General features: G+C 38.0%; 1 protein-coding gene across 1 annotated transcript in view; it reads left to right on the top strand.

Annotated features, from left to right (window-relative positions):
- The window catches only part of CLPTM1L (CLPTM1 like), a 26780-nt gene extending 2142 nt beyond the window's left edge, over positions 1–24638 (top strand). Inside the window, exons 2-16 of the mRNA XM_010708610.2 lie at positions 385–574; positions 1781–1923; positions 3799–3877; positions 6424–6541; positions 8145–8239; positions 9743–9827; positions 12228–12331; positions 13400–13465; positions 15005–15055; positions 15968–16050; positions 17577–17611; positions 17868–17923; positions 18009–18053; positions 21638–21753; positions 22556–24638. Of these exons, the coding sequence (XP_010706912.1) occupies positions 385–574; positions 1781–1923; positions 3799–3877; positions 6424–6541; positions 8145–8239; positions 9743–9827; positions 12228–12331; positions 13400–13465; positions 15005–15055; positions 15968–16050; positions 17577–17611; positions 17868–17923; positions 18009–18053; positions 21638–21753; positions 22556–22640 (1351 nt within the window). The 3' untranslated portion in view covers positions 22641–24638. The remainder of the gene's footprint in view (positions 1–384; positions 575–1780; positions 1924–3798; positions 3878–6423; positions 6542–8144; positions 8240–9742; positions 9828–12227; positions 12332–13399; positions 13466–15004; positions 15056–15967; positions 16051–17576; positions 17612–17867; positions 17924–18008; positions 18054–21637; positions 21754–22555) is intronic.
- The last annotated feature ends 1138 nt before the right edge of the window (positions 24639–25776 follow it).

Here is a 25776-nt window from a genome sequence, read left to right as displayed (position 1 = left end):
ATGATGCATACAATCTCTGAACAGACTCAGCACCTGGAGGGGTATTCTCTACAAATCCTAGCATAATTTTGACAATACAACATAGTGGCAGGGGAAAAACATCAATACTGATAATGTGGTCCTGTTGTCTAGAGTAAGGAAGGGTATGCTGGACAAAGATTAACGTATCTTGAGATAATAGTAAAACACAGTAAAGCAGACACTGTGGTAACATACTGGAGTATATGAACTGATCCCATCCAGCTATGGCTCTTTAGGGCATGTTAATGAGGTGTGCGTTTTCTTGCTTGCTTTCAGAACATCGTAACATTTTCAGTGATCCCTATCTGTAACAACTTAATATTTCAACGTCTCATCTCATAATGTCCTTATTTTGTATTTTAGGACAGTGAATGTCTCTGTACCAAAGAAAACTCGAAATAATGGCACATTATATGCATATATCTTTCTTCATCATGCGGGCGTTTTGCCTTGGCATGATGGTAAGCAGGTGCATATAGTAAGCCCTCTGACCACGTACATGGTCCCTAAACCAGAAGAGATTAATTTGCTCACTGGAGAGTCAACCACACAGGTAGGTGGGTTTTCCACCTGTAGGAGGACAAGTGGGGAAAGAAAATGCGTTTCTTTTGTAGGCACTTGTAGTGTTAGCATCTGCTATGCTACAGAGTGGTGGGGATGTTTAAAAAAAAAAAAAAAAGGGCCAAACAACCTCCCCCCATTCTTCTCAACCGTCCTCTCATACACTAAAAGAAGGCCATTTAGCCCAGCAAATGTAGAGCCCACTGTTAAACTTGCTGCTATTAAAATATTTCCCTAGTTAATATTAATTTTCTAAGGGTTCACTGCTTTTCGTAGAAATAGTGTATTCTTCTGTAACAAAATTCTGCTGCTTTGGATAGTGAATCAGATTCCTGTGAAGTAATTTGCTTTTGCAAAATAGTGATACGTACTTAACTCTGACACTGCTGAGTGACCAAAATGTACTGCTTCTTTTCCTATGGGATATTCTTATAGGACGTTCTTTCATTTCAAGAGAATAAGATAGTATTTGCTAAGGGCTACTACTATAATTATTCATCAGAGGGAAAAAAAATGGTGTTATGTAATGAAATATTTACACGTGTTGTGCCTCGTATTTAAGGAGAGTTAGAGAATCTTTTGGAATCTGAAATACAGATGTAGCTATTAGTCCTGTTCCTAAACCCTGTTAGAATAAAATTGAAAAGGAATTGAAGCTAGAGTCCAGCATTAAAAAGTGACAGTAGATGGTGTCTATCCCAGGAAAAGCAAGTAAAATGCCCTGGAGAGCTGAAAGCTCAAGTCTTAGTCTGCTTTGGCACAGCTTTATACAGTATTTGGAGGCTCAGAAGTTCAAACCAAGTGATCTGATCTCTTTACTCCCCAAGATGAGTGTAGCTGATCATCCTTTTGTCTGTTTGGAAGTAACATCTGAATACTGTACTATCTTCACATTTGAGTTGATGTTTTCAATACATGCAGATGCCTAAGGCATTAAAATAAATTGGAGGGATATTCACTCTCAGTGAACTGGGTTGTGAAAGAGCACTGATGTTTTTCAGTGTCAAATTATGGTGGGTCTTTACAATCATTCTATCGTAGTTAAGCAAAATACTTGGTGTGGTTAAAATCAAGTTTCTTAACATTTATTTTGTGATACAGCTTACGACTCCATAGTTGTCTGTGATTTAGACTATTATCCTGTTCAGAATTCTGCATGGTTAAGCAGTAAGTATGTATGTTTATTGTATTTTTAAAGCAAATTGAAGCAGAAAGACAGACCAGTGCTCTAGATGAGCCTGTCTCTCACTGGAGATCAAGGTTAACCTTGAATGTCATGGTGGAAGATTTTGTGTTTGATGGATCATCCCTCCCTGCTGATGTTCACCGTTACATGAAAATGTAAGTTAATGACTTAATTTTGCTAGGATTGCTAATATAAATTTAATTCACATTTCTGTGAAAATGATCTTTTAGTATTTTTTGCTTAAATTTGAGCTTAAGAGACAAGAATAGGCACTCTTTAATGCCTGCATTTCAGTAGTGACAATAATGAGGTACTATGTACTTGAAAACCTTATTGGTAATATCTTGATCCTAAGCAGTTAAGAGTTTAAAATATCTTTTTGTATGGGAGTTACCATGGTAACACAAAACAGAACTACAGAGATAAAAGTAAAATGCTATAGCAGGCTTCGTACCCTCTTGTTCTCAAATCATACTTCTGGTCACTAAAGCATTTGTCTCTTGACCTTTACAGTTATCCTTCACATGCAGATTAGCTGTGTAGACAGTAAGTGCTTAAGTAGCACAGCTGATCTCCTGTATCCCATCTTTTTTTCTCTCTCTCTGGCTTATTCTGCTTTATGCTATTTTGTCAATGTTTTTTCATGCATTATGTCACTTTTTTCAAGAAAATACTAAAAAGTGAGCTTTTAGAAGGGCAGTAGCTTCTGTTCGCAGCTCGCTTAAATTGCTTCCAGTGTTAACCATATCAGTAGTGCTCTGTGTTGGCTGGTGCTGCCGTATGTTGATGCCTTTCTCCACAAGTATCCTCTTAAAATCAGAAGGAGTTGCTTAGTCAGCAGACACTGGGATTCTGAAATAGCTTCCCAACCAGAATAGATAAACCAAGCAAGTCATTAGACAGACCCAAAACAGGAAGGAGTTGATGAATCTTTTCTGGTCGTGTCTAGATATAAGTCAGTGTTGATTTATTGTTGTATTATACAGGAAATAGTTTGGAAATGAAATGGCCTGCTTCAATTCTACTAGCAGTAGCTTTAATTGTAGTTATTTTGTAGAAATTGAACTCTCTTCATTTAAAGAATCAAACTGTTTCTGATGCTGAAGTTAATACCTCGTATTATTGTTACTCCTTGAGTATTTAGAATGCAGTCTTTATCAACATGGATAGAGACTTCTTTGTGAACTACTAAAATTCTATTTTCAGACTTTAAAAAGCTCAGTTATGTGACTTCCACTCTGAGTACATTATAGTGTATATAACTGCCTCCCTAATGAAGGACTTCAGGAATTTGTCCCTTTTGGGGCACTAGGCCAAACAGTTCTCTAAGTTACTGACAAAGCAGTTTTCTAGTGGTAAATTTTATAGAGACCTCAAAGGATGTTAAACTACTACTGGCTTTGTGCAGATTTGAGAGATGATAGAGCAACCCCAGCAAGTGCTTCTGTTCAGGAAGAGAGAGATTTATGTCCTTGTGCAATCCTGCTGATAGTATGTAGCTTTTTAAGGTGCATACCAGCCAGCCATTACTCTACTTAGTCCCATGCTGAGTGGAGCATCTGCTCTTGCTGATCTGGTAGATGTCACCGAGGGTGTAGAGGAGCTGGGGAGGTGGTGGAGAGTTGTTGCAGTAGGAGAGGAATACTTGAGACAAAGGATGCAAATATACGGTCAGCAAGTTTCTCTTTTGACAGACTTTTAAAGTTCCTTTATCCTTGTTCATGCGACAGCTTCAGCGTCATCACAGCTGATTTAATTTCTCTTTCATTCTTTTTTGCTTATTCTTTCTACAAAAAAAAGTAAAAATAAACTGAAAAGAATAAAATGGAATGCATACTATTTTACGGACATCTCTCAATGGGAGACCAGGCTAGCAGTTGCTTCTTGGTGTGTGCTAGAGTGTAATGTGCTTGGAAAGATGGTGGGAAATACCTGTATGGGTAGATCTGAAAGTGCTGATTGAGTGCTAACTTGAATAGAAGAGTTTTTTAGGTCACCACAGTCATAAAATCCGTGTTTAAACATCCTAGGGTTCAGTTGGGGAAGACAGTGCATTACCTTCCAATATTATTTATTGATCAGCTAAGCAACAGAGTGAAAGATTTGATGGTGAGTAATAGAATGCCTTTAATTACATTTAATAGTAATCTTAAATATTGCTGTAATTAAAATTTTCTTCATAAGTTGTTTACTGTAATGAAAATCCATTACAAAGTGACTAAAGGATTCTACCAATGAGTGTCGTTTGACTTAATGGTCAGCTGCAGTCTGCATTTGGGTTTTGAAACTCCCCATCCTTGCAGAAATATTTGCCAAACACTTTCTTCTATTCTGCCAAAAGATGGTTGGGTTCCATTGTTCCTGCCTTTTGGATGGATGAGGAGAAAACTGCAGCATCAGCTGTGGTGAGAGCAATCACATGACTCCCTGAGCTGGTTGATGAAGTTGTGTTTGTGTCCCAGAGCTGCTTCTTTTTTCTTCTAGGAAAATGAGCATACTGAATGTTGATGGTACTAGAGTAACGTGGAGATAAGAGCTACTGCTTGTTAAATGATAATGTAATATTCAGCATCTTCTAGGTAGGAGTCTTGGTAGATGAAAGCTTTCCGTACGCCCTCTAGGTTGTCATTCCAAATCATAAAGTTTAGCTTAGACAAAGAATTTTTCTGCTGAATGTTGGGAGAATATTATTTAAGGATGCCTGTTGCAAGCTTATTTGAGAAAATAAACCCCTGAGCGTTTCAGTTACAAATCTTGGTAGCAGGTAGTTCTGTCCAGCATTTCTTTAGGTACACTTGTAATGTCTTTATCAGCAGTCACTGTCCTTTGTTTTGCGTTTCTTAACACAGCTCATTGTTAAGTTTGTATGTTCATATGAGCTTCTAACTGGTTGTGTACCTGATTTACAAATAACCTCAGCATTCTCGTGTTAATAGCATTCCCACAGTTGTCACCTATATCACAGGAGGTGCAATTGGAATGTGCTGCCTTAAAGTGATTGAGATCACTAAACTGAGCTAGTACTTGTAGACTTCTAGTTGCTCATTAAGAAAGAGTTCATCCTACTGATCTTCTGTTTAATTTGATTTTAGTGTTCAGAAAATTCTGTCTCTATCTTGTATGGCAGTCTGATTTTCTCTCTGCGTCATTCCTTACTCTTTAGTAGTGTTTTGTCTGTTACTCCAGGTGGTGCTTGCTGCATGTTACTTGCCCATATATTTGCAAAATTTTTGTTTCCTGTCTGCCTTGAGCAGGTAAAAATTCTTTTCCTTTTCTCCCTGAAATGTTGATGAAAACTTTAATAAGAAGCTAGAATGAGAATGGAGAGATTATAGACATCCTTTTAAAAGGAGAAGCCTGGAAGATCAACATACAGCATTCAGCAGACTCTTTCTAGCATCCTCAGCCTTCAGCTTTAACCCATTGATTTTCATCCTGTTTGGATATCCCTTGCAAATCTCTGCTGGATTTGTCAAACCTCTCCCAGCTTCCCTTTCTCTCCCTTGCGTATATGTCTTCTATTGCTCTCTCTGAAAAATGTTGAGAGAGCAGTGAGATTACTGGAGGAAAGGGAGAGCCAACATAATTCTCAGTCCACATCTGACCTTGGTATCTGGGGACCCTAAAAGCATTTTCTGCAACATTAGGACCAGAAGAAACCTATTCACCTCTGTTAACTGAGAGCTAAGTAATTACTGTAGAAAGTGTAGAGTAACAGTTCTGAGATGGGGATTCTGACTGAGGAGTAAGAAGAAGCTGAGATCAATAGGTCTTAAACCATTGGCATCCAGAGGGCCTGCCTGGCTGTAGCTGTAAGCTCTCCTTGAAAATTTAAAACATGTTGCCTGAACTTGTGCCTAAATAGCTGTGGAGAATTCTACTATTTCTAAGGACAATTTTATTTTGTTTTAAACCTATTTGAGAGACGGTCAGTTGTCATGGAGAAAGAGCTATGTCAATTTAAGTCTTTTTTCGACCTACGGAGGCCCTAGATATCTCTCATAATTGAAATGCAGATGAGACCGGAGAATGAAACTGAACTTATTTGCAGCACCTCATATGCTGTGCTTTACAGGTAGAATATCTTACTTAGCTTTAGCTGTGTTGTTTTCACCTTTCTGAACAGGCAGCAGCATCTTGCTTTGCCACCATTGCCTTCATTTATTTCAGAAACATCCTCAATTTAGTAAAGGTCTGGCTATGTCCTTCAGAATATGGTTTTTGTATGTGTGTGTGTCTTGTAGCTTAGCATAACCTTCTTGTACGCTTTCACAGAAGAAGTGTCAGAATGGAAAATTTCTTTAAACACATTGTTTTCACTTCAACTGAGACCAGCAGAGGGAACTTCATGTAAACTTCTCAAGGGCTTTTGTTTACAGTAACAATGAGGTTTCTCTAAGAACTTGAACAAAACGAACTGATCATTTAGCATTTCTGGGGGAAAAAACGAAACAAACAAACAAGGACACACACACACACACACACACACAAAAAGCCACTCACAAAGATTTCAAGCCTTTAAGACATCAGATTTAAAATTATGTGATTAAGTCATAATGTGATATAATGTTTCTTTAGTTTCAAAAGTGTGAGTGAATGTGATTGTTGCAATTCTCCTTTGTTAAAAAAGAAGCTATTTCTGTTTTGAAATACAGGTCATAAATCGTTCAACGACAGAGCTACCTCTTACAGTGTCATATGACAAAATATCTCTTGGAAAACTTCGGTTTTGGATCCACATGCAGGATGCTGTGTACTCCCTCCAGCAGTTTGGTATGTTTTTCTTTTTAATGACTCTCGGTGAAAACTAAATAAACAAACCAGAAAAAAACAACAGTCTTCTTTCCTTCAAGTACAAAGGAGGAACTGTTTTCTGGATAGCTCGTAAAAAGATTTATTGTTATAAATCTTAACATTGCTTTACTTTAATAAGGCAGGGTAGAAACAAAATGTTGACACGTGATAGGAATGGAGGACAGAAGTGAAATAACTTTCAATTTTGTTTGGATAGTCCTATTGAGAAAGTGTAAGTGGCCACAATTGAGAACATTCTGATCACAGTTTTTCTCTGTCATCCATGGAGTGGAAAAGATAGATCAGTTCTTATATAAGCTATATGTAGCTGGTCACTCTAACCATATACCCATGGCAAAACACAGGCAAGCATAGCAAAAAGACATTGGGTTTGAGCTGAGAATCAGGAAAAAATCCTGGTTCTGATTAAACTACTACTGCTACTTCAGAACTGACTTGCCTCTCACTTTGACTCAGGTCAAGTACTTCAGTTATGAATTTATAAGGTAATACAGAGAAACTGAGAAGTGAAAGCCAAATATGATTTAGAAGCTTGTACATTAGCATGCTCTGTGTGTCTAATTCCTGCTTTTTCTGGACTGTATGAAAGTCTAAATTTATAGACAAGCTCTGTAGCTTGTGAGGATCTAACTTTGTTACAACTTTGAGTAGCCGGTTTCCAGATCATGTTAGCCATCAGACTTTGTGAAATGAGGCAGAATGGCACTTATTTGCCAAAGAATTTGATGATCCATATTATGAGAACTGCTGACAGTGCTCAGTTTTTCTGAGAAGTTTAGACTTTAATCATGGGGCCTGAGACTGCTTCATGAAGAAAGTGTCTTCACGCTGAGTGAAGAAGTTCAGAGGTTTGCTGTAGCTGTCATTTGCCAAATGCAGTCCTTCATTCTGGCAACCGTATTTATCACAGCTCTCTTTGAAATAATGATTGTCCAGTATATAAAAAAAGTAGAAAGCATTCTTCCTTTTTTGATTTCAGAAGTCAGTGGTGAATATGTTCTTGGCTTACAGCTTGTGATTTTTGGAGGATGCTTTTCCTTTCTCCTTTTCAAGGAGAAGCTTCCAAATTAATTCTACAAGGGCCATCAAAAGATTTGATGCTACACGTATTGTTAAGTTTCTCACTGACTTTTGTTGTCTTCCTCAGTGTACTCCTTTTCTTGTTTGGTTTTTTTTTTTTGTTTTTTGTTTTTACTGTGAAGCTTGCTTTTCTTGTTTAGAATATAAGAGTTCAGAGGCAGAGTTGAATAATCCTTATTCTTCCTACTTGCACTGGAATGACCTCCTGCATCTTGCCATTCGTGTCTCAGTTCAGCGTATGCTCTGTAGTTGTACAATATGTTAAAGGCACATCTGTCTGCTTGTAACTGATGGGCTTTGTTTAAGGCTAGCCTAATAACTAGCCAAAAAATATGTAGATTTAGGTTTTACCAATAAAGCTACCATCTTGTTTTGGGTTTATATTTCCTTACCTAAATATATGATGGTGAAATAAGAGGATTCCTTTCAAAGGAGACTCTAGCATAACAGCAGTTAACTGTCTACTACTTCTTTCTCTTAGGATTTTCAGAAAAGGATGCAGATGAAGTGAAAGGAATTTTTGTTGACACTAACCTGTACTTTCTGGCTTTGACCTTCTTTGTAGCAGCATTTCATGTAAGTGGAATAACTTTGGATTTCAGGTATTATAGAATATAATGAAAAAAGGGGGGGAGGTGTTTGCACTTCAGCTCTTTCATTTACAGAGAACTGTTCTTGGAAACAGTAACTAGGTCTTAAGTAATAATCTTGACTGAAATATAAAACCTTTAAGTTCACTTTTACTTTTTTTAAGTTGGAGTTCAAGTAGAGATCCAAGAATTAATTACCTGTCAACAGTGGCTCAAGCTTTCTGCTAAGTTGAGTTATCGCAAGGTTATCACTGCAGTGGCATAGCTACAGCAGTAGTAGTACCAGTAGGGTATTATGTAGACTCAAACTGATAGAGTTTGAGTCTCTGGCTACTAACCCCTGCAGAAATCTAGATCGACTTGAAAGATGTGTGTAAATTGCAGAGCTTGTAGTTCTAGGCATAGTTATTTCTTGTTCTGTTTCTCTCCATCAGTACGGGGTGTGACATGGTATAAACATAAATCTTTGTTTCGATGGACAGTGTTTTTAAGTCTCATTGTTCTACTTTGAACATCTTTGATGTCTACAGTTACATGCAATGCAATTCCTGTCTTCTGGGAGAGAGAACTTGTTGAGCATGTTACGTTTCTTTTATACCTGCATTACATAAAATTAATTGGGTTTGAAAGTCATAGACTTCCCAACCATATCTCTCTCTAATTTTTCATTCTGTTTATCAGACAGTAAGATGTCAGTAGTCTGATATTTTTTTCTTCTGTGTGCTATAAGAATTTCTTGAATGCATGCTTCTTATTTTTTAAGGCAGTGAATGTGTGAGGAAAAGTCTGAAAAATGTACTGAATAAAGGTACTAAAACCACTGAAGAAAATATTTGTTATTCATAAATTTAATGCTAAAAAATCCCTAAAGTTTAGGCCAAATCATAGAATCATTATAGAATGGCTTGGGTTGGAAGGGACCTCAAGGATCATCAAGCTCCAACCCTCCTGCCGCATGCAAGCTACTGACCTCCATATTTGATACTAGATCAGGCTGCCCAGAGCTCCATCAAACCTGGCCTGACTGTTAACTGTAAAATCCTTACTGCTGAAATAGAGAGAGACCCTAATTTGCAGCATTGTAGGGTTTTGTTGAAACTTCGTTGCTATCCAAGCCTCAACTATCAGTCTGGTACAAAGAGCTTAGTGAATTTAGTGTGATTTTTCCCTGGTCTGTCAAAGAGCTGAGCAGTTCCTGCAGGTATTCAGCTCTCTGTCCTCTGCCATGCGTTATCCTGTACTGGGCCACTAACTTTCTTTATGGGAAGCAGCATTGTGCAGTGTTAGAGTAGAAACACTACCTACTGTTCCTCCTGTTATTTCACACTGCATTTGGAGCCCGGGCTTTTAAAACAGTTTTTTCTCTTTAGCTTTTATTTGTTCTAATTTTTAGTTCACAGACGATCTTAATGCATTTTTAACTGTTCAACTGGCAGTCTTTAATTAGTGCCTGTGTTAAGAAAATGAGTGTTCTTTTTGCTATTTGCAGCTTCTCTTTGATTTCCTTGCATTTAAAAATGATATCAGTTTTTGGAAGAAGAAGAGAAGCATGATTGGAATGTCTACAAAAGCAGGTATGGCCCAGCATGCAAAATTATGTGTGTGCTGTATAATATATACTGTGTGCTTTTATTCTTACTCTAAATTGAAACTGTAGTTTATCCATGATGGCAAAACTAGTTGGTTTTTTTTGCATAACAAAATAGCTAGCAGGCTGGTTATAACTTTGTTAGTATGATGGGGGTTGAACTGAGTAGGATATAGGAAGGGTGAGAGAAACAGTGGTCTGACATCACGTCAAGCCTTCCCAGAGGCAGATGAAGGTAGCATGCAGCCACAGACACTTGAGTTTAACGTTCCTCAGCCTTGCTTATGGCATTAATACTTACTGACTGCTTTTCTAATAGATTATCCATTGTGATTATAAACAGAACTGGAAAACCTGAAACTACCTGGCCTCTGAGATTATCCCTAATGGTGTCATATTTGCAGACTGATGAAAACATGTGAGCAGTATCAATACAAAGAAAATATTAGGCATTCAAAATCAGGATAAACAGCAGCATGGTTTTTATGTGCAGAATCTGCTTATTGTCTTCTAGAGTACTTTTTATAAGGCAAAACTTATACTACATTTGGTATTTGCAAACAAAAATGTCAATAAAAATCCAAAGTGGCACAGAGAATTTTCAATTTAAGTTTTAATTGCCAGTTAAGTAGTTAAGTCAAACTGGAAAGACTGAGTTACAAAGGATTTTCTAATCTTACTATTGAAATACCAATTTTCATTCTCCAGTAACTAACTCATGGTTCTATTGTCCCTTTATTAAACCTTCGTTACCTTTCTGTTTGTATCTCTTTCTTTTCCTAAGGGAGAAGTGTGACAGGCAATTACTCTGAAAAGGCACAGCGTGATTGTTGGTGTCTGAGTGTGTTGTAACTCTTCCCCTTTTCTGTCCCTGCTTAATCTAATTAGAGACTTGCTTGATAGACGTTTAGATGCCTTCAGGATTTTGCAAAACCCGAGGAATAAACCTAAAATGTAGTTCTTACGATTTGCAAGCATGAAATCAGTTGTATGAGGTTCAAGAACTGTCATTGCCTCACAGCCTTTCAGATTTCAGGAACTTAGTTCATAATAGTACTAGGATAGTGTTGGTTTTCCTTCCATCTCATGTGATAAAGATTTCATTTAAAAGGTTTTTTCCTTAGTTGTCTTTTTATTCTGACTGTCTGTGTCATAGAATTGCTCAGGTTGGAAAAGACCTTAAAGATCACCAAGTCCAACCACAACCTAACCTTACTACCTTAACTCTAACAACCCTCCACTAAATCATGTCCCTGAGCACCACATCCAAAAGGATTTTTAACACATCCAGGAATGGTGACTCAACCACCTCCCTATGACCTCACCTTGAGGCCATTTCCCATCATCCTGTCACCAGTGAGAAGAGACCAACCCCACTCTCACTGTAAGCACCTTTCAGATACTGAAAGAGAGCAGTAAGGTCTCCCCTCAGCCTCCTCTTCCCCAGACTAAGCAGCCCTAGTTCCTTTAGTCTCTCCTCATAGGGCATATTCTCCAAGCCCTTCACCAGCCTTGTTGCCCTTCTTTGGACCTGCTCCAGCATCTCAATGTCATTTCTGTACTGAGGTGCCCAAAACTGAACACAGTGCTCGAGGTGAGGCCTCACCAGTGGTGAGTACAGGGGTAGGATGACTTCCCTAGTCCAGCTCACCACTGATAGAAGCCAAGATGCCATTGGCCTTCTTTGCCACGTGTGCACACTGCTGGCTCATATTCAGCCAACTGTCCATCAGTACACCAAGGTCCCTTTCCATCAGGCAGCTTTCCAACCACTCCTCCCCAAGCCTGTAGGGTTGCCTGGGATTCTTGTGACCAAAACACAGGACCCGATACTTAGCCCTATTGAAACTCATGCCGTTAACTTTGGCCCATCTATCCAATCTATCCAGGTCCCTCTGCAGTGCCCTTTTCCCGTCTGTCAGATCAACACTCCCTCCCAACTTGGTGTCATCTGCAAACTTATTGAGGGTGCACTCAATCCCCTCATCAAGATCGTTAAGAAAGATGTTAAATAGAAGCAGCCCCAGTACTGAGCCCTGAGGGGCACCGCTCGTGACTGGCTGCCAAATGGATTTAACTCCATTGTTAAATCCATTTGGCCCAAAGAGTTGACCACAACTCTTTGGGCCCGGCCATCCAGCTGGTGTTTCACCCAGCAGAGCGTACACCCATCCAAACTGTGGGCAGACAGCTTCTCCACGAGAAGGGTGGAGTCTATAGATTTGTGGGGGTCTATAGATTTTCTAGGACTGTTTGATCTATCAAGATGTATATAGTTCATACTTAAACAGCTTAGGATAGAATTAAATTAAATAGGCCAACAGTCTTCCGTCATCTCAACTGTTTATGTAAATATTGATAAACTTGTTTTTTTTTTCCCATCTAGTGCTTTGGCGGTGCTTTAGTACTGTAGTAATATTTCTTTTCCTTTTGGATGAGCAAACGAGTTTACTGGTACTGATCCCTGCGGGCATTGGTGCTGTGATTGAGGTGAGTTGGTAAAGCTCTAGAACAAAGTAGCAGTATTCTCAGAAACATCCATCATCTGTGTCTGGAGTTTTCCAGTATTGCTTAGCAGAGTATTTTGTAGCTTAATGTAGAAGAGGGTTGCTAAAGTCGTTACTGGAAAAACACTGCTGTCCCTTTATCAAATAACAAAACTGGGAGTATAGGTGTTTTCTGGGATGTGTCAGCTGATATTGTGGAAGCCAAGCACAGAGCTATGCTGAGGCTCCTTCCTGTCACATCACTGATATGCATCACTAGTGAGCAGGCATGTGTGACCATGTCAGCGAACTTTCACAGACACATTTGGCAAAGAGCTGGCTGTGGGCCATCAGACACTGCCCTCAGGTCTGCAGTTTTCTCTTTGGCTGTGACTGAGGTGCTTGGGGAAGGAGGGAGGGACTGATGGCTGCTCACCAGGCCAATGGGCTGCAGGTACTCCTTAGGAGCCCACGTAGGTACAGTGAAGCACAAAATCAGCCCTAATAGGAAGGAAGAATCTCTCTACCTAGTGTTGTTTGCAGATCTAACGATTTCTCAGTATATAAAAATAAATTTGGGAATTCTCGTGTGGAATTTTTGACCACATCTGTTGTAGTTGCAGATATGAATGCGAAGTCACAATATGATCCTTAAGACTTTACCTTCATGTATAAAACTACTTAAGCTTTTGTGAAAACTTTGAACAGCGGTGCTATGGAAAAACTTGCTTAACAGGTGGCTGCTGGAGCCCTGAGGTTCACAGTGGTTCACTATGGAGCAGCTGACTCCATAGAGGCACTGCAGTCCAGATATCCTGAAAGTACTCTGTTACTTCACTTACAGTACCTCAGCTGATATGGGGACTTAGTAGCCCAGTTTCTCAGTGTTGTACTTGTCAAGGAACACACCATTGTATTAACATTCAGACAGTGTGCTGAAATCAGACTATTACAGCTTTACGCAGTGAGTGCTTAAAATATTCTAGGATCTTGGTTCTGATTATCTGAACCTTGCATAAGAAATTCCTGTGGGTAATTCTTTATATACAAATTTTGTTTTTGTTAATAACAGCTCTGGAAAGTGAAGAAGGCTTTGAAAATGACAATCAAGTGGCAAGGCATACAACCCAAAATTCAGGTACAGTAGACATCAACACTTCAGTGGTTTGCACTCTTCGGTTTTTTACCTTCTTAACAGTAACTGCAGGATTCTATGACTTGTGATTTTCTGTGATGTGAAGATCTCTTACGGATAACTGAAATGAAATAGCAGAATAAATAGGTTCAAATGTAAGAGTTTCTTTGATCAATTCTGTAGAAGCAGCAGCAATTTGTATGTATTTATGATGTGAGAAGCCTCAGAATTCCCCATACGTTCTGAATCTTAGCAGATGGACTGTGCTCTTGCCTACTGTGTTGGAAAGCCACTTAACTGGCATTTTGATTTAAACTAAGGAACTGAATTTTTCATGAAGCCGTAGGTATAAATTCTCTATGGTAGAACTAAAGGAGGTTGTGTCATACTCTGGGAACAAGACAAGTGTTTTACAGGTCCTCTGGGTAAGAACTGTAAGTCCAAAAACTGTTTGCAGGACTTGCAGCGTCAGCAGGGGTTAAAATAAATTTAGGCAATATTTCCATTTTTTTGACATGAATGTAGTCTCTTTCAAATCTTTCATTGTCTGGTGAAATTTGGGGAAAAGACACCTTTGATTAAAGGGCAGCCTACATTTAAATAGTTCCTTTTGTTGGTGAGAAACAGTTATCTAATCTTAAGAGTTTACTTCATAAGAAGAACTGGATGGACTTTTGTTCCGTTGGAAGTCTTTACTTAAGAAGACTGTAGCTTTGCTTCCTTTAACAACGTTGAAGAAATGTGTTTCTTTTAATGAGACTTTGACATTTTTGTAAGACTACAGGAACACAGCTGGTCTGTCTTGTTAAGAGTAATATTATTTTGGTCTGGAAGCAGAAATTGATTAGTACTCATACTGACATTTCAAAGTATCCACATGCTCAAAACAACAACTTGCAGAAAAGAAAATCCAGTTCATCATATATTTTTATTTTAAAGTGGCAGTATTTGCAAAGTAGTTGCACTTTGCAAGTTGTCACTTGCCAAATGTTGATCTTTTGCCTAGAGGCTGCTGACCAGTATTTTCAATAGTAGTACTGTTGGACCATTTGTAATTCTTATGAAAATGCTGCTTTAAAAATAATACTACCACTAATTATAGAAGAATTTAGCCTTTAATCTTGAGAAAATTTTTAGTGAACCAATTGACAAACATGGAATTGAGTGTGATCCATAAATGATGTCTTCATACATGAAATGGTCATCGTTTTTAATAATTGCTTCCTCTAACTGCCAGATGCTTTGTCATGTGACTCTGCTTTTGCTCCGTGAACTGTTTCAGCTGTATTTCCTAAGCAGAAAAGTCCTGGATGTTCAGTGTAAAATATGAAGGAAAACATTAAATCTTTTGGTTACCCTGCTGCTATGCAGCAGACTGAGCAGGACATCTGTATGACTGTTGTACGGAAGAACTGATCAGGTTTTTGAACTGTTACCTTTCTGACTGTATACGCAAGTTAGTTTGCAGTTTCAGTCTCTATTTAGGGAGTCAGCCCTTTTCTTCCAGTTCTGTCTTGATTATATATTTTATATGTATTGCAGTTTGGTGCATCCAATGATTCTGAAAAGAAAACTGAGGAATATGATACCCAGGTAAGAAGGAATCCCTGACTTCTGAAATATGAAGTCTATGTATGTGGTCTGCTCTTGTGCTCGTTTTATTCCTACAAGTGTATTTTTCATCTTCTCATACTTGTTAAGGGGATCATCATCATGCAGATGATCAGATAGTGAAGATTCATTCTAATGATTTATGAAAAGAAATAGCAAAAGAGTTCTTTGTTAGCTGAATTACAGTGTTTGAAGAAAATGTCATCTGTACTAAGGATGTCAAACTAGATGAAACAACAAATTACGAAATTTTGTCTAGCAATTAATATATCTGCACCAATAAGTCATGAGTGATTGAAAGTAGCTTTCCAGAAACTTGTCCTCTTGTAAAGCTCATCAGGTCTCAGATAAATCTCATCAGACTTAAGGAATACCATCTGCTTTCTTTAATGGAAAAATTTAGAAGTTATGACATTAATCTGTGGGTCACATGCAGATATCAGTACATCTGTAACAGGCAGAAATCTTGAATTACTTCTGTGTTTGAAGCTGAAATCTTGTTGAAACATCTTTTGAGAAGCAGAATGGCAAGCAACGTATCTGAAGAAAAGTTACTCTTCGTGTGTATTCCTTACAGATTTGAAAATCAGTATTTGTTCTTGTTACTTATGCCAGTGGAATGATTGATCATAGGTAGCAACAGTGGTATTAAGTGAGAGCTGTTTTCAAATTGGACCACACTGCTTATGTACTGAGGTTTTTGGTGGTCTCAACTGAGCACTGGAATTTTCAGGATCTCTTGAACTGAAGCATTCTGGAAATAATAGTAGACATTTAAAAATAGGAAAAGATGTTGAGGGAAAAAAAAATGATGTGGCTGTCTTCAAGATGATGCCATGAAAAGTCTGCTGTATATAAAATGCGAACTTATAAACTATTTTGCTTGTCCTTTAGGCTATGAAATACTTGTCATATTTACTCTATCCACTGTGTATTGGAGGTGCAGCTTACTCCTTGCTGAATGTCAAATACAAAAGGTACTGTAAATCTATAAAGGATCTTATAAAAGTTTGAAACATCCCCCATTTTTTCTGTATTAATTAATTGGAGATGATGGGATATAGAAATCAGTTCTATTTGTGTGACTTACAAGCTAGGAAGTGTAGACTTGTATGGAATTTAAGGCTGGAAATTGTAGCCATTTTTTAACACCCTGTAAACTACCGCTTATTTCAAGCTGTGTTTTTTCACAAGTAATCTGATATTACTTTAATATTCAATAATTTGCATAGAAGATTAAGCTGTCAATCACAAGAGGAAGAAGAAAGCTTCTCTTTGATGTTCAGAGACCAGATAAGATGACAGGGAGAGATAAGAGGTTACTGTGGTTGAGTTCAGCAATCAAGAGAAGCAAAAACTGTCCTCAGATTATTTGCTCTGACCAAGGGATTTCTCCCTTGAGAAATATGGCAGGTAGGATGACAAACAAGCAGAAGTGTTTTTAAGAAAGGAGCCTGTACTCCCTCAAACCACAGACTTACTGCGAGACTTCAGCGAGAGCTGAAGGGTCTGTATTTCAGGAGAAGGTGAAACTCCTGTCCGCTTTCCCTGAAAACAATACAGCTAGTTCACTTTTGACTGCGAAAAGCAGACAAGTAGATAGCTGTGAGACTTTGCTCTAGGAAAAAAATCTGCAAACACATGCTTGGTGATGGCTGTGTAGGCTGTTTTCATAGTTTCTAGGCCCAGAAGGGATGTGGAGGAGAGCAAGCATCGCCTTAAAATAACATGAGGAGAATCTTCTGTTGCTGTCTACGTGTTCTATAACTCTTGTACCAAAACTTGGGGCCATTTCTGCTATTAGAAAAATAGCTTGTTCAGAAGGTTCTTGTCTCATGAGTTAACAAATATATGGCATCTAAAAATTCTGGCACTCACTCTCTACCTGCAGCAGATAGAACAGCTCTCTGCTATCAACTGTTACAAGCAGAAGTATGGAATTTGTACCATCTAAGCCATCTGTAGCGTTACTAATGCTGGAGCTAAGGGTTTGCTCCATTGAACATCTGTAGGGAGGGATTGTTAGATTTAAGGAGAGAAAAATGTAGATTTCTTGTGTTTTCTCATTATCTTTTATAAGTGCTTACTTCTAGGGGTTTGCATTGAACAGTATTTGTGGTCTGTAATCTGTGAAATTCTTAGGGTGCCTTGTCAAGTGCCTCCTTAACATTGAGAATACAGTGTTAGAAATACTGACAGAGGTCAGTGTGCAGTATTGCCAGGTGGGGTGCAGAAATCTTAGAACATTCTCCAAAGGTATACAAGTACAAAATAAAGCTCTCCAGAATTGTTGGATGTGAAGCATCAGCTGCGAACTGGTCAGCAGCATTTCTGGAGCCCTTCTACTCAAAGGGAGGTGTAAAGTGTTCAGTTTGTGTATAAAGCAGTTCTCAACAGATCCACTTCTCGGAGTTGTCAGAGTACTGCTGTGTAGATGTTATATGACAGGTACATGGTTTTGGTTGAGGTGAGAAAGTAACTGGATTGTCTTGTTTGTTTGTAGCTGGTACTCCTGGCTGATTAACAGCTTTGTCAATGGTGAGTCCCTTCTTATTTTTTTATTATTCATGCTTCTTCCAGTGGAGACAAAGACTCAAAAAATCACTGATATCACCTGCATCAGCGTGGAACAATAACTTAGGTTCCAGAATTATTGCAGTAAGAAAGGGAGAAAAATCAACTAAAATTGGAACAGACGGGTTAATTCTCATTAGGAAAATCTGTAATTCTCTAATTGTGAAACAATACTTCTATTCTGCCTTTGTCTGTTAAGTTTTCTGTATTTTATCTTCAGGAGTGTATGCTTTTGGTTTCCTGTTTATGCTGCCCCAGCTGTTTGTAAATTACAAGGTGAGAACTGAAAAGCAATAAAAAGCAACTGCTGTAGTGTCTTCTTTCAGGCTTTAATACAAACAATACATTCTTTTCATCCTAGATGAAATCTGTTGCACACTTACCCTGGAAGGCTTTTACATACAAAGTAAGTAAAGCTCTAATTTAAAGACTGGTTCTGTCATTTTGAAAACAATTTTCTGAGAAAAACAACTAAGTATTATGTAGCTTAAGGCTGTGAGTGCTTTTCTTTTTGTTTCAAGAACTAAACTGCCTGTAAGAACAAATTTGTTTGCAACTGTTCTTTAAGGAAAAATAAATCTGATTCTCATAATGACTTTCCTATAAAGAGAATCTCCAAATTAGGACGTGGGTAATGTTGTTTTTTCTACTGTCACCTGTCTTAGGTGTGTATAAATGTTGGCCTTGCAAATGATTTAATGTTCAATTTAATACTTTAATAAAGCAAAAAAGAGATTACGTTAACAAAATATAATTCTCAGTATATAAGAGCACTGAGAGGCCACATTTTAGCAAGTTGTGGGAGATACCAGAGACAGAAGTAAAGTACAGATTGTTTTCTGCTTGTGTGGTAATTCCCAGCTTCTGGGAAGTGTAGTGACAAATGTGTGGTAGGCTGTCATGTGGTGTCCCCACTACTCAGTCTGTAGGAAATGATGCAGTGCTGTAGCAAGGCTTAACGTGAGGCCTTGGGGCAGGGGAAGTGAGTTTATTAAAAATAAATAAGTCAGCTTACTGACACTTTGATACCTACACACCCATAAGCACCTCCATGTGTGTCTGAGTGGTTTATATTGTATTCATCCATCCAGATATCTATGCCCAGGCATATTCCTTGCATTGATAGGGAGGACAAGCAACACCCAATATTGAGTTTCCAAGTTTCCTTTATTTGCCCTTTGGGCCAATATTTCAATTCTCCTGAACGTAAGTGCTTCAAAAGGAAGTATTAGAAGCTGCTCAAGATACTCTGTTCAGTTCTGAAAAGATAATGTGTGATAAAAGAAATGAAGTCTTAAAACAGAGTGCCTGTTACAACTTTTCCATTTCTGTGAGCCCACAGCAACAGCCCAGATTTCTGATATTTTATATTTTGAAGGAGTATTGAGCCATCTGGGAGAAACAGATTGGAGTATAGATAATAACAGCATAGTAACTAAATAGTTTTCAATACAGTAATCAGTCCAAAAATAAAAATATAGTCCTAATTTTTCAAACCCATAGTAGATAAATTAGAATGTTTTTAATACAGAGGAACAAAAGGCGCAGGGAAGGAATTCCACAATTTTGGGCAGAATTTATAATTGCAAAGAGATATCAGCAGTTAAAGGACAGTAGGATGCAAGGGCAGTATTGAAAAGGTGGGTAACCTTCATAGCAGAATTTTGATGCTGAAATGTCTTTTCTTAAAGAGCATTTATGTGGCTGCTGTTAAGAGATGCCAGAAACTACCACCGTGAAGCGTGGATATACATAGAAAAGAGTGTTTTCAGCTATGTTCAACTTCTTGGGCTATTTCCTAATGGGTATTTAAAGTTACTTGCTCTCTTCTGTGCTCCTGCAAAAAAAAAAATAGTCTGAGGTCTCTTCTGTTATTGTTTTGTTTTGTTTTGGAAATAAGAGAGCATTTTTTTTCCTTTTAAAATTTTCTAACTTTTTTTTTTTCCTAAGGGTGACTTTGGCAAAAATGAAAACCTTTCTAAGTTTTTGCTGCTATTATAAATAGTTAAATACTGTTATATGAGTTGCCTTGATGTATTCAATTTCCATTATTTTTGAGGACTGCCTAAATGCTCATGGGAGGATGAAACTTTTAGCTTTTTTTCCTTTCATCATCATAGGATCACTCACTTGGGAGTTAACTTAGAAAGGCCTCATTTTCTAACTAGCCAAGTTGTGTTTTTTTTTTTCCATGACTGATCTTTGCACAGGCTTGAGAAGTGCCATACATATTCTCTGAACACTTTGGATTGATGGATTAGTTTAGACTTGCCAGAAGGAGCTTTCCTGTTGGAACTAATAAGAACTTCTTCCTGCCCAACACCTCAGTGTTCTTCTCGTGCTTCGTTTCATAATACAAACAGCAATTGAATGTTCAAGAGCAAGTCTTTTTTTCCCTTCTTATGACATGGATTTATGCACTTTGAAGTCAGAATAACAGCTTTCTGATAATGAAAGGAGAAGCCATTGTAAGGAGATTGTTTGCTAGCCCAGTAGTGAATATTCTTTGCTGAACTGGTTTTCCGGATGTTTTTAGTGAGCTTATTGCACCATCTGATGAGTACTAAAGCTGGTATACTGTGAAGAACTAACTAGTCTTCTCTATAGATCAGAAACAGATCCAGAGGAGTTGCCCTGATCTTCAATTCCTTTATCTTCTCTGTTGAAATAATGTCATCTTTGTGTGTTCAGAGCCTCTCTGCATTGCTTTCCCAGCAAATGTCTGTGAATTTAAATTTTGTCACTGATGAAAGTGATAAATATTTCATAATTGCTTCAGAAACTGAGCCTAGAATATGTCTAGCTGAACAGAAATGGTGTAGAAAATTGCATCTCGGATAAAGGATGGATGTTTGCTTCCAGGAAAGCACTGAAAATGTTTTAAAATCTCCCCAGGGCTGCCAAGTTAATGTTCTTAAGAGCAATAAATGAGTAAGTTCTTACAAAAGTTTCAATTTACCCACAGAAAATGAAAGTGAACTATGACATTTTGTAAATCTTAAATCATTTGAGTAAAGAGTTTGAATACATTTTTTTGTCAGTTTCTTTTAAAAATTTTGCTGAAGTTGAATACATGTTTTTCCTCTCATACAGTAGTACTCTCACTTACCTCAAACAGTATCATAGCATGGTTTGGGTTGCAAGGGACCTTAAAGATCATCTAGTTCCAATCCTGCTGCTATAGACAGGGACTCCTCCCTCTAGGCCAGGTTGCTCCAAACCTCGTCCATCCTGGCGTTCGATGATTCCAGGGAGGGGGCATCCACAACCTCACTGGGCAACCTGTTCAAGTGTCTCCCCACCCTCTCAGTAAAGAATTTCTTCCTAATACCTAGTCTGCCAGTTTAAAGCCACATCCCTTGTCCTCTCATTACATGCCTTCATAAAATGTTCCACCCCAGCTTTCCTCTAGGTGCTGTTCAGGTACTGGAATGTTGTTGTGAGGTCCCCATGGAGCCTTCTCCAGGCTGAACAGCTCCAACTCTTTCAGTCTTTAATCGTAGGGAAGGTGCTCCAGCCCCCTGATCATCTTCATGGCCCTCCTCTGGACCCAGTCCAATAGCTCCATGTCCTTCTTGTGTTGGAGACCCCAGAACTGGACACAGTACTCCAGGTGGGGTCTCATGGGAGCAGATCAGAGGGGCAGAATCACTTCCCTTGACCTGCTGGTCACACTTCTCTTAATGCATCCTAGAATACGGTTGGCCTTCTGAGCTGCAAGAGCACATTGCCGGCTTGTGTTGAGACCTATATCCTTTTTAATTTAACTATAGTTCAGTAAACAGTATGATCTTCATTTAAAAAAAAGCACTACAAAGTTTGCAGTAGTTTTTCAGCATTAAATGTTGTTATAAATAAGAAATAGTCTGTGTATCTGCTGAATAACACTAGTAAGCCTGTTTCCTATAGCTTTGTATTAATTCCTTGCTTCATTTTGTATGATTTTGTTTCTTGACAGCTAACTGAAGTGTTCTGTTCTTTTATTTGTAGGCATTCAACACCTTTATTGATGATATATTTGCTTTTATTATCACTATGCCAACATCTCATAGGCTGGCATGCTTTCGAGATGATGTTGTGTTCCTGGTCTATCTCTACCAAAGATGGTATGCCTTTCTTCAATATTCCTAAGAGTTTTTACAACACTTCAGATTGGTATAAGAACTACAAAGCAATCTGGAAAGGCTATATGCTGTAGTCATTAAATCATAGAATCACAGAATGGTTTGGGTTTGAAGGGACATTTAAGATCATCCAGTTCCAAACATGCTGCTATAGGCAGGGACCAGGTTGCTTAAAGCCTTATCCAGCCTGGCCCTAATTGATTCCAAGGAAGAGGCATCCACAAACCTCTCTGGGCAACCTGCTCCATCACAGTAAAGATTTTTTTTCCAACTATCTGGTTCAAGATAAAGTTCCCAAGGACAAATACTTCTCTAAAGAAACAATAATTTTAAGCCAAGTTTATGCTATACCAGAATGGTAAATGCAAATTTCAGTTTTAGGTTTATATGTTCACACATAAGAGTAGTAAAGTAGGTCTCCTTGCAAGGTGAGGTTTTTTTTCTTTCTAGAAATTAAAAACAGGTTCTGAGAGGGGCTGCGCCCTGGTTTTGAACTGGAGAAGTGTCTTGGATTGCTTTAGAAATGCTCCAGTCAAGCTTTAGGGAAACTGTCATGTCTCTTAAGAGGCCCTGTTACAAGACTACTTGTTAAGTCTTAGTATCTGGTGTTTCTGTAGCTAATTTTTAGGTCTGTCATATTTTTAGGCCACAAATGGAAACTGAAAATATGGTAAGAAAAGAATTCTGTTTTAAAATTGAATAGTAGAAAACTGATTAAATGTCCTTCAGGCAGCAGACTGGTAACTTTTGGGTAACAAGTTTTATTTTATTTTTTCCCTGCCAGGCTTTATCCTGTGGATAAGAGCAGAGTGAATGAATATGGAGAATCCTATGAAGAAAAGCCAAAAAAAAAAGCTCATAGAGAATAATTAATAATTAAAGATTCTGACCCTGGACTTCTACGGATTACGTCTATTATCTGGTCTTAAGGAAGAAAAACTTATTTAATAAGAGTATTTTTAGAGCTTATGACAGAACTACATGGACTATACATCTTCTATATTGCCAAAAATCTAGTTTTGATATCCTTCTATTTCAAGATCCTCCAGTGTCCTCACAAGGTCCACAGTCTGACAGATGTCATTAAATAATCTTCCTGCATTTAAGCTCCTCTTCAGTGAAAACCTTAAGTGTCCAGAGCATTGTAATTAATATCCAAATCTGTGTTTTTAAGGCAACTCAGTAAGTGGAAGTGTGATGCCATGCCACTGTGAGAATGAAAAAACAAACCAGTGTGTTACAGCAGAGTCAAGCATTACTGCCAAACTGGAGGCTGTCAAAAAGAAAATGTGTAATTATTGAACTGTTTGCTAATTACAAATCACCCTACTCTGATAACAGAAATAATGGAAATTTTAGAAGTTATTATTAAATTTATATGTGGACATAGAAAGTTCGGAGCTTCAAATCTGTTGGAAATAAAAGAGACAGATGGTGGTGTTAAAATTCAAATTCTAGCCATTTTCTTAGCCAACAACATGACAGAGGGTCAGTTGTCTTAAATGGAATGAAGATGTGAAACAACTGTAACATGATTTCTTTTAGTATGTATCCGAGTTCGTATAAATCTTTCTGCATCGGTGACAAACTTTTTTTCTTGCCATAGTAGGTATTCATGTAATGCAAATCATTGTTATGTGCCAGGAAGGTCTCTTAAAACATCTTAATTCTTCATAATGTGTTATCTGAGTGACATAAAGGGCCAATTCCCTGGTGTTTCAAATTGAATAATTCCTTGATCCTTCTCCTGTTTCTCCTACCCCCATTGTATTTATATGATTAAACACATCATTCAGGTGGAATGGCTTTGCTCACTTACTATACCGCACGCTTCCTGGAAAAAGGGAAAAAAAAACCAGCCTGGTGAAGAATAAGCATCTTACTTTGAAATAATTTAAACAGAAATATCCAGAAGGCAGAATTCTAGTTTGTAGTTCTGCTTCTCCTTTGGCCAATAACTACAGAGTAACCCTAATCATTCTTCAGCTGCTGTGTTAAATAGTACCCTGTTTCTACAAGGCTATTTAATTGCTGTTCGCCACTGACTGAAAATATTAATTGAATAACTTCAAAGAACGCAGAGAGATTGCAGTAGTCTTTAACTGCTCTATGAAGTAGATTTTATCTAGTTCTGATACTGCAGAAGTGTTATACATACTTGAGTCTCAGAAAGATATGGAAACGCACGTAAATTCTTCTGTCACAAACTGCAATCTTTCTTATCCTGAAATTCTTATGCGCTACTGGCAATGGAAAGGAGTCTTGAAGTGAATATTTACCTCATGTTTATGTTAAGACCTCTTTACATTGTTAACTGTAAATGAGGAGGACTGTAGACCTGTTGATGTTGGCATTAAATATCCATAAGTCTATGCAAATCTGAGGCTGTGGCTGTTCTGTCTTGTACGTTTTGGATTTGTTTGGAACAAGCTCTTTGTTGTTAAGCAAATTCATTTGGGACTCTTATTTCATAACAGTAGTAAAAAACGCAGGGGCGTGAATAATTTTCCTGATATAAATAATGCAAACGATACGTCGCTTTTTTGGTGCCATTTCAGAACAGTCAATAATTGATTCTTCTAAAGTGGTTTCTGAAAGTCCAGAATACGATATTTGGGTATTTCTCATGTTTCAGCATTTATTTTTTGCATGCAGCTGTTGAAAAGTCACTCTTGCACCTTTACATACTGTGAGTTTTTGGGCCTTTGTCTTGCATTTCTGGTGCCGGTAACCTCATAATATTCCACACAGTAGTCATCAAGAATATAAAATTATAACATTTTCATTTTAAAATGATTGAGGCTTTCCTGTTCAAGTCATTGTTTTATGCATTCCATTTCCGAATAAAAAAACCTCACCGTACGGAATACAGAGTTTTCTTTTGTTGCTGGAACGTCAGTGAAAGCTTTCAGTGGTGGAACTTTGGAGATTTTAAATGTTTAAACTTTTTTGTTGTTGGCTTAGAACAAAAATGGATTTCCTTATGTTGTTAAGGCAGAAGAAAAACTACTTACATAAAATGTCATTAAATGCATGGCAGCTCATGCTGAATTACTGCCTATTTCAGAGTTGGAGTGTAACTGAATAACTTCCTCACTTAGAGGATTTACTGTGGTAAGCAATTAGCTCACCATCTCACAATCCTCATTAAGTTAGCAGTAGGTTAGGAAATTGAAAGATTAGCGGTTTAGTTTTTTTTGTTTGTTTGTTTTTGATTAGGAGTTAATTGGGAAAGTCATGCGTCTGGAGATGCTCTTGCACAGTAGTACTTAGTGCAAAATAATGCACTGATGTAAATGGTTCTCTAAGGCACTGTCAGTTCTAGCATCTATCATCAGTGTCAAAAGAATTAAGACATAATTCTGTCATTTATTGGATTTTAGATATTGTATCTTCCAGTTCTTCCATCAGATGATAGATCTCATTATGTTGAATAAGTGAAACAAAACACTGACCGTTGACCATTTAGATGACAGCTTACAGTTTTTCAGTCTCACAAGACCTAGAATAATCCAGGCAGGAAGGGACCCTGGGAGGATACTGTATAGCACAGCATCTTCCCCCCTCAGAATCATCAGCCTTCCCTGATGGTCCTGCATAAGATCATCTGAGAGAACAGACCTAGGAGGTGAGAAATAAAACCAGAAAGAGCCTGACTTTCCCAGATGCACAGTGAGTTTCTGACTACTTACCTGTTTACACCAGGGAGAATTTTGGTCATGTGTCTGTGAGGATCAAGGCCAGTTTCCAGAGGTTATGGACCCATTTAAGACTCACTGTACAGAGGGGGAGCTGTTTGATAGCTCCAACTTTTCATTTACTTGTGTTACAGACCACTGATACTTCTGGAAGAGGTCCTGGAGCTAATTACTTTGCTCCAGCTTTTCTTGATCTAACTTCCATATTTCTTACTGCTCTTTTTAATGCTGGATCCACCAGTAACCTGTATTGTCTTTTTTTTTTAATCCTAATTCTTCATCCTGATAAATACTCCTGTACCATCAA

Source organism: Meleagris gallopavo, chromosome 3 (genome assembly GCF_000146605.3).
Source record: "Meleagris gallopavo isolate NT-WF06-2002-E0010 breed Aviagen turkey brand Nicholas breeding stock chromosome 3, Turkey_5.1, whole genome shotgun sequence".
In the NCBI taxonomy this organism is placed as follows: Eukaryota; Metazoa; Chordata; class Aves; order Galliformes; family Phasianidae; genus Meleagris; species Meleagris gallopavo.
Note: the sequence above shows the minus strand (reverse complement) of the source record. Positions and strands in the feature narration are given on the sequence as shown.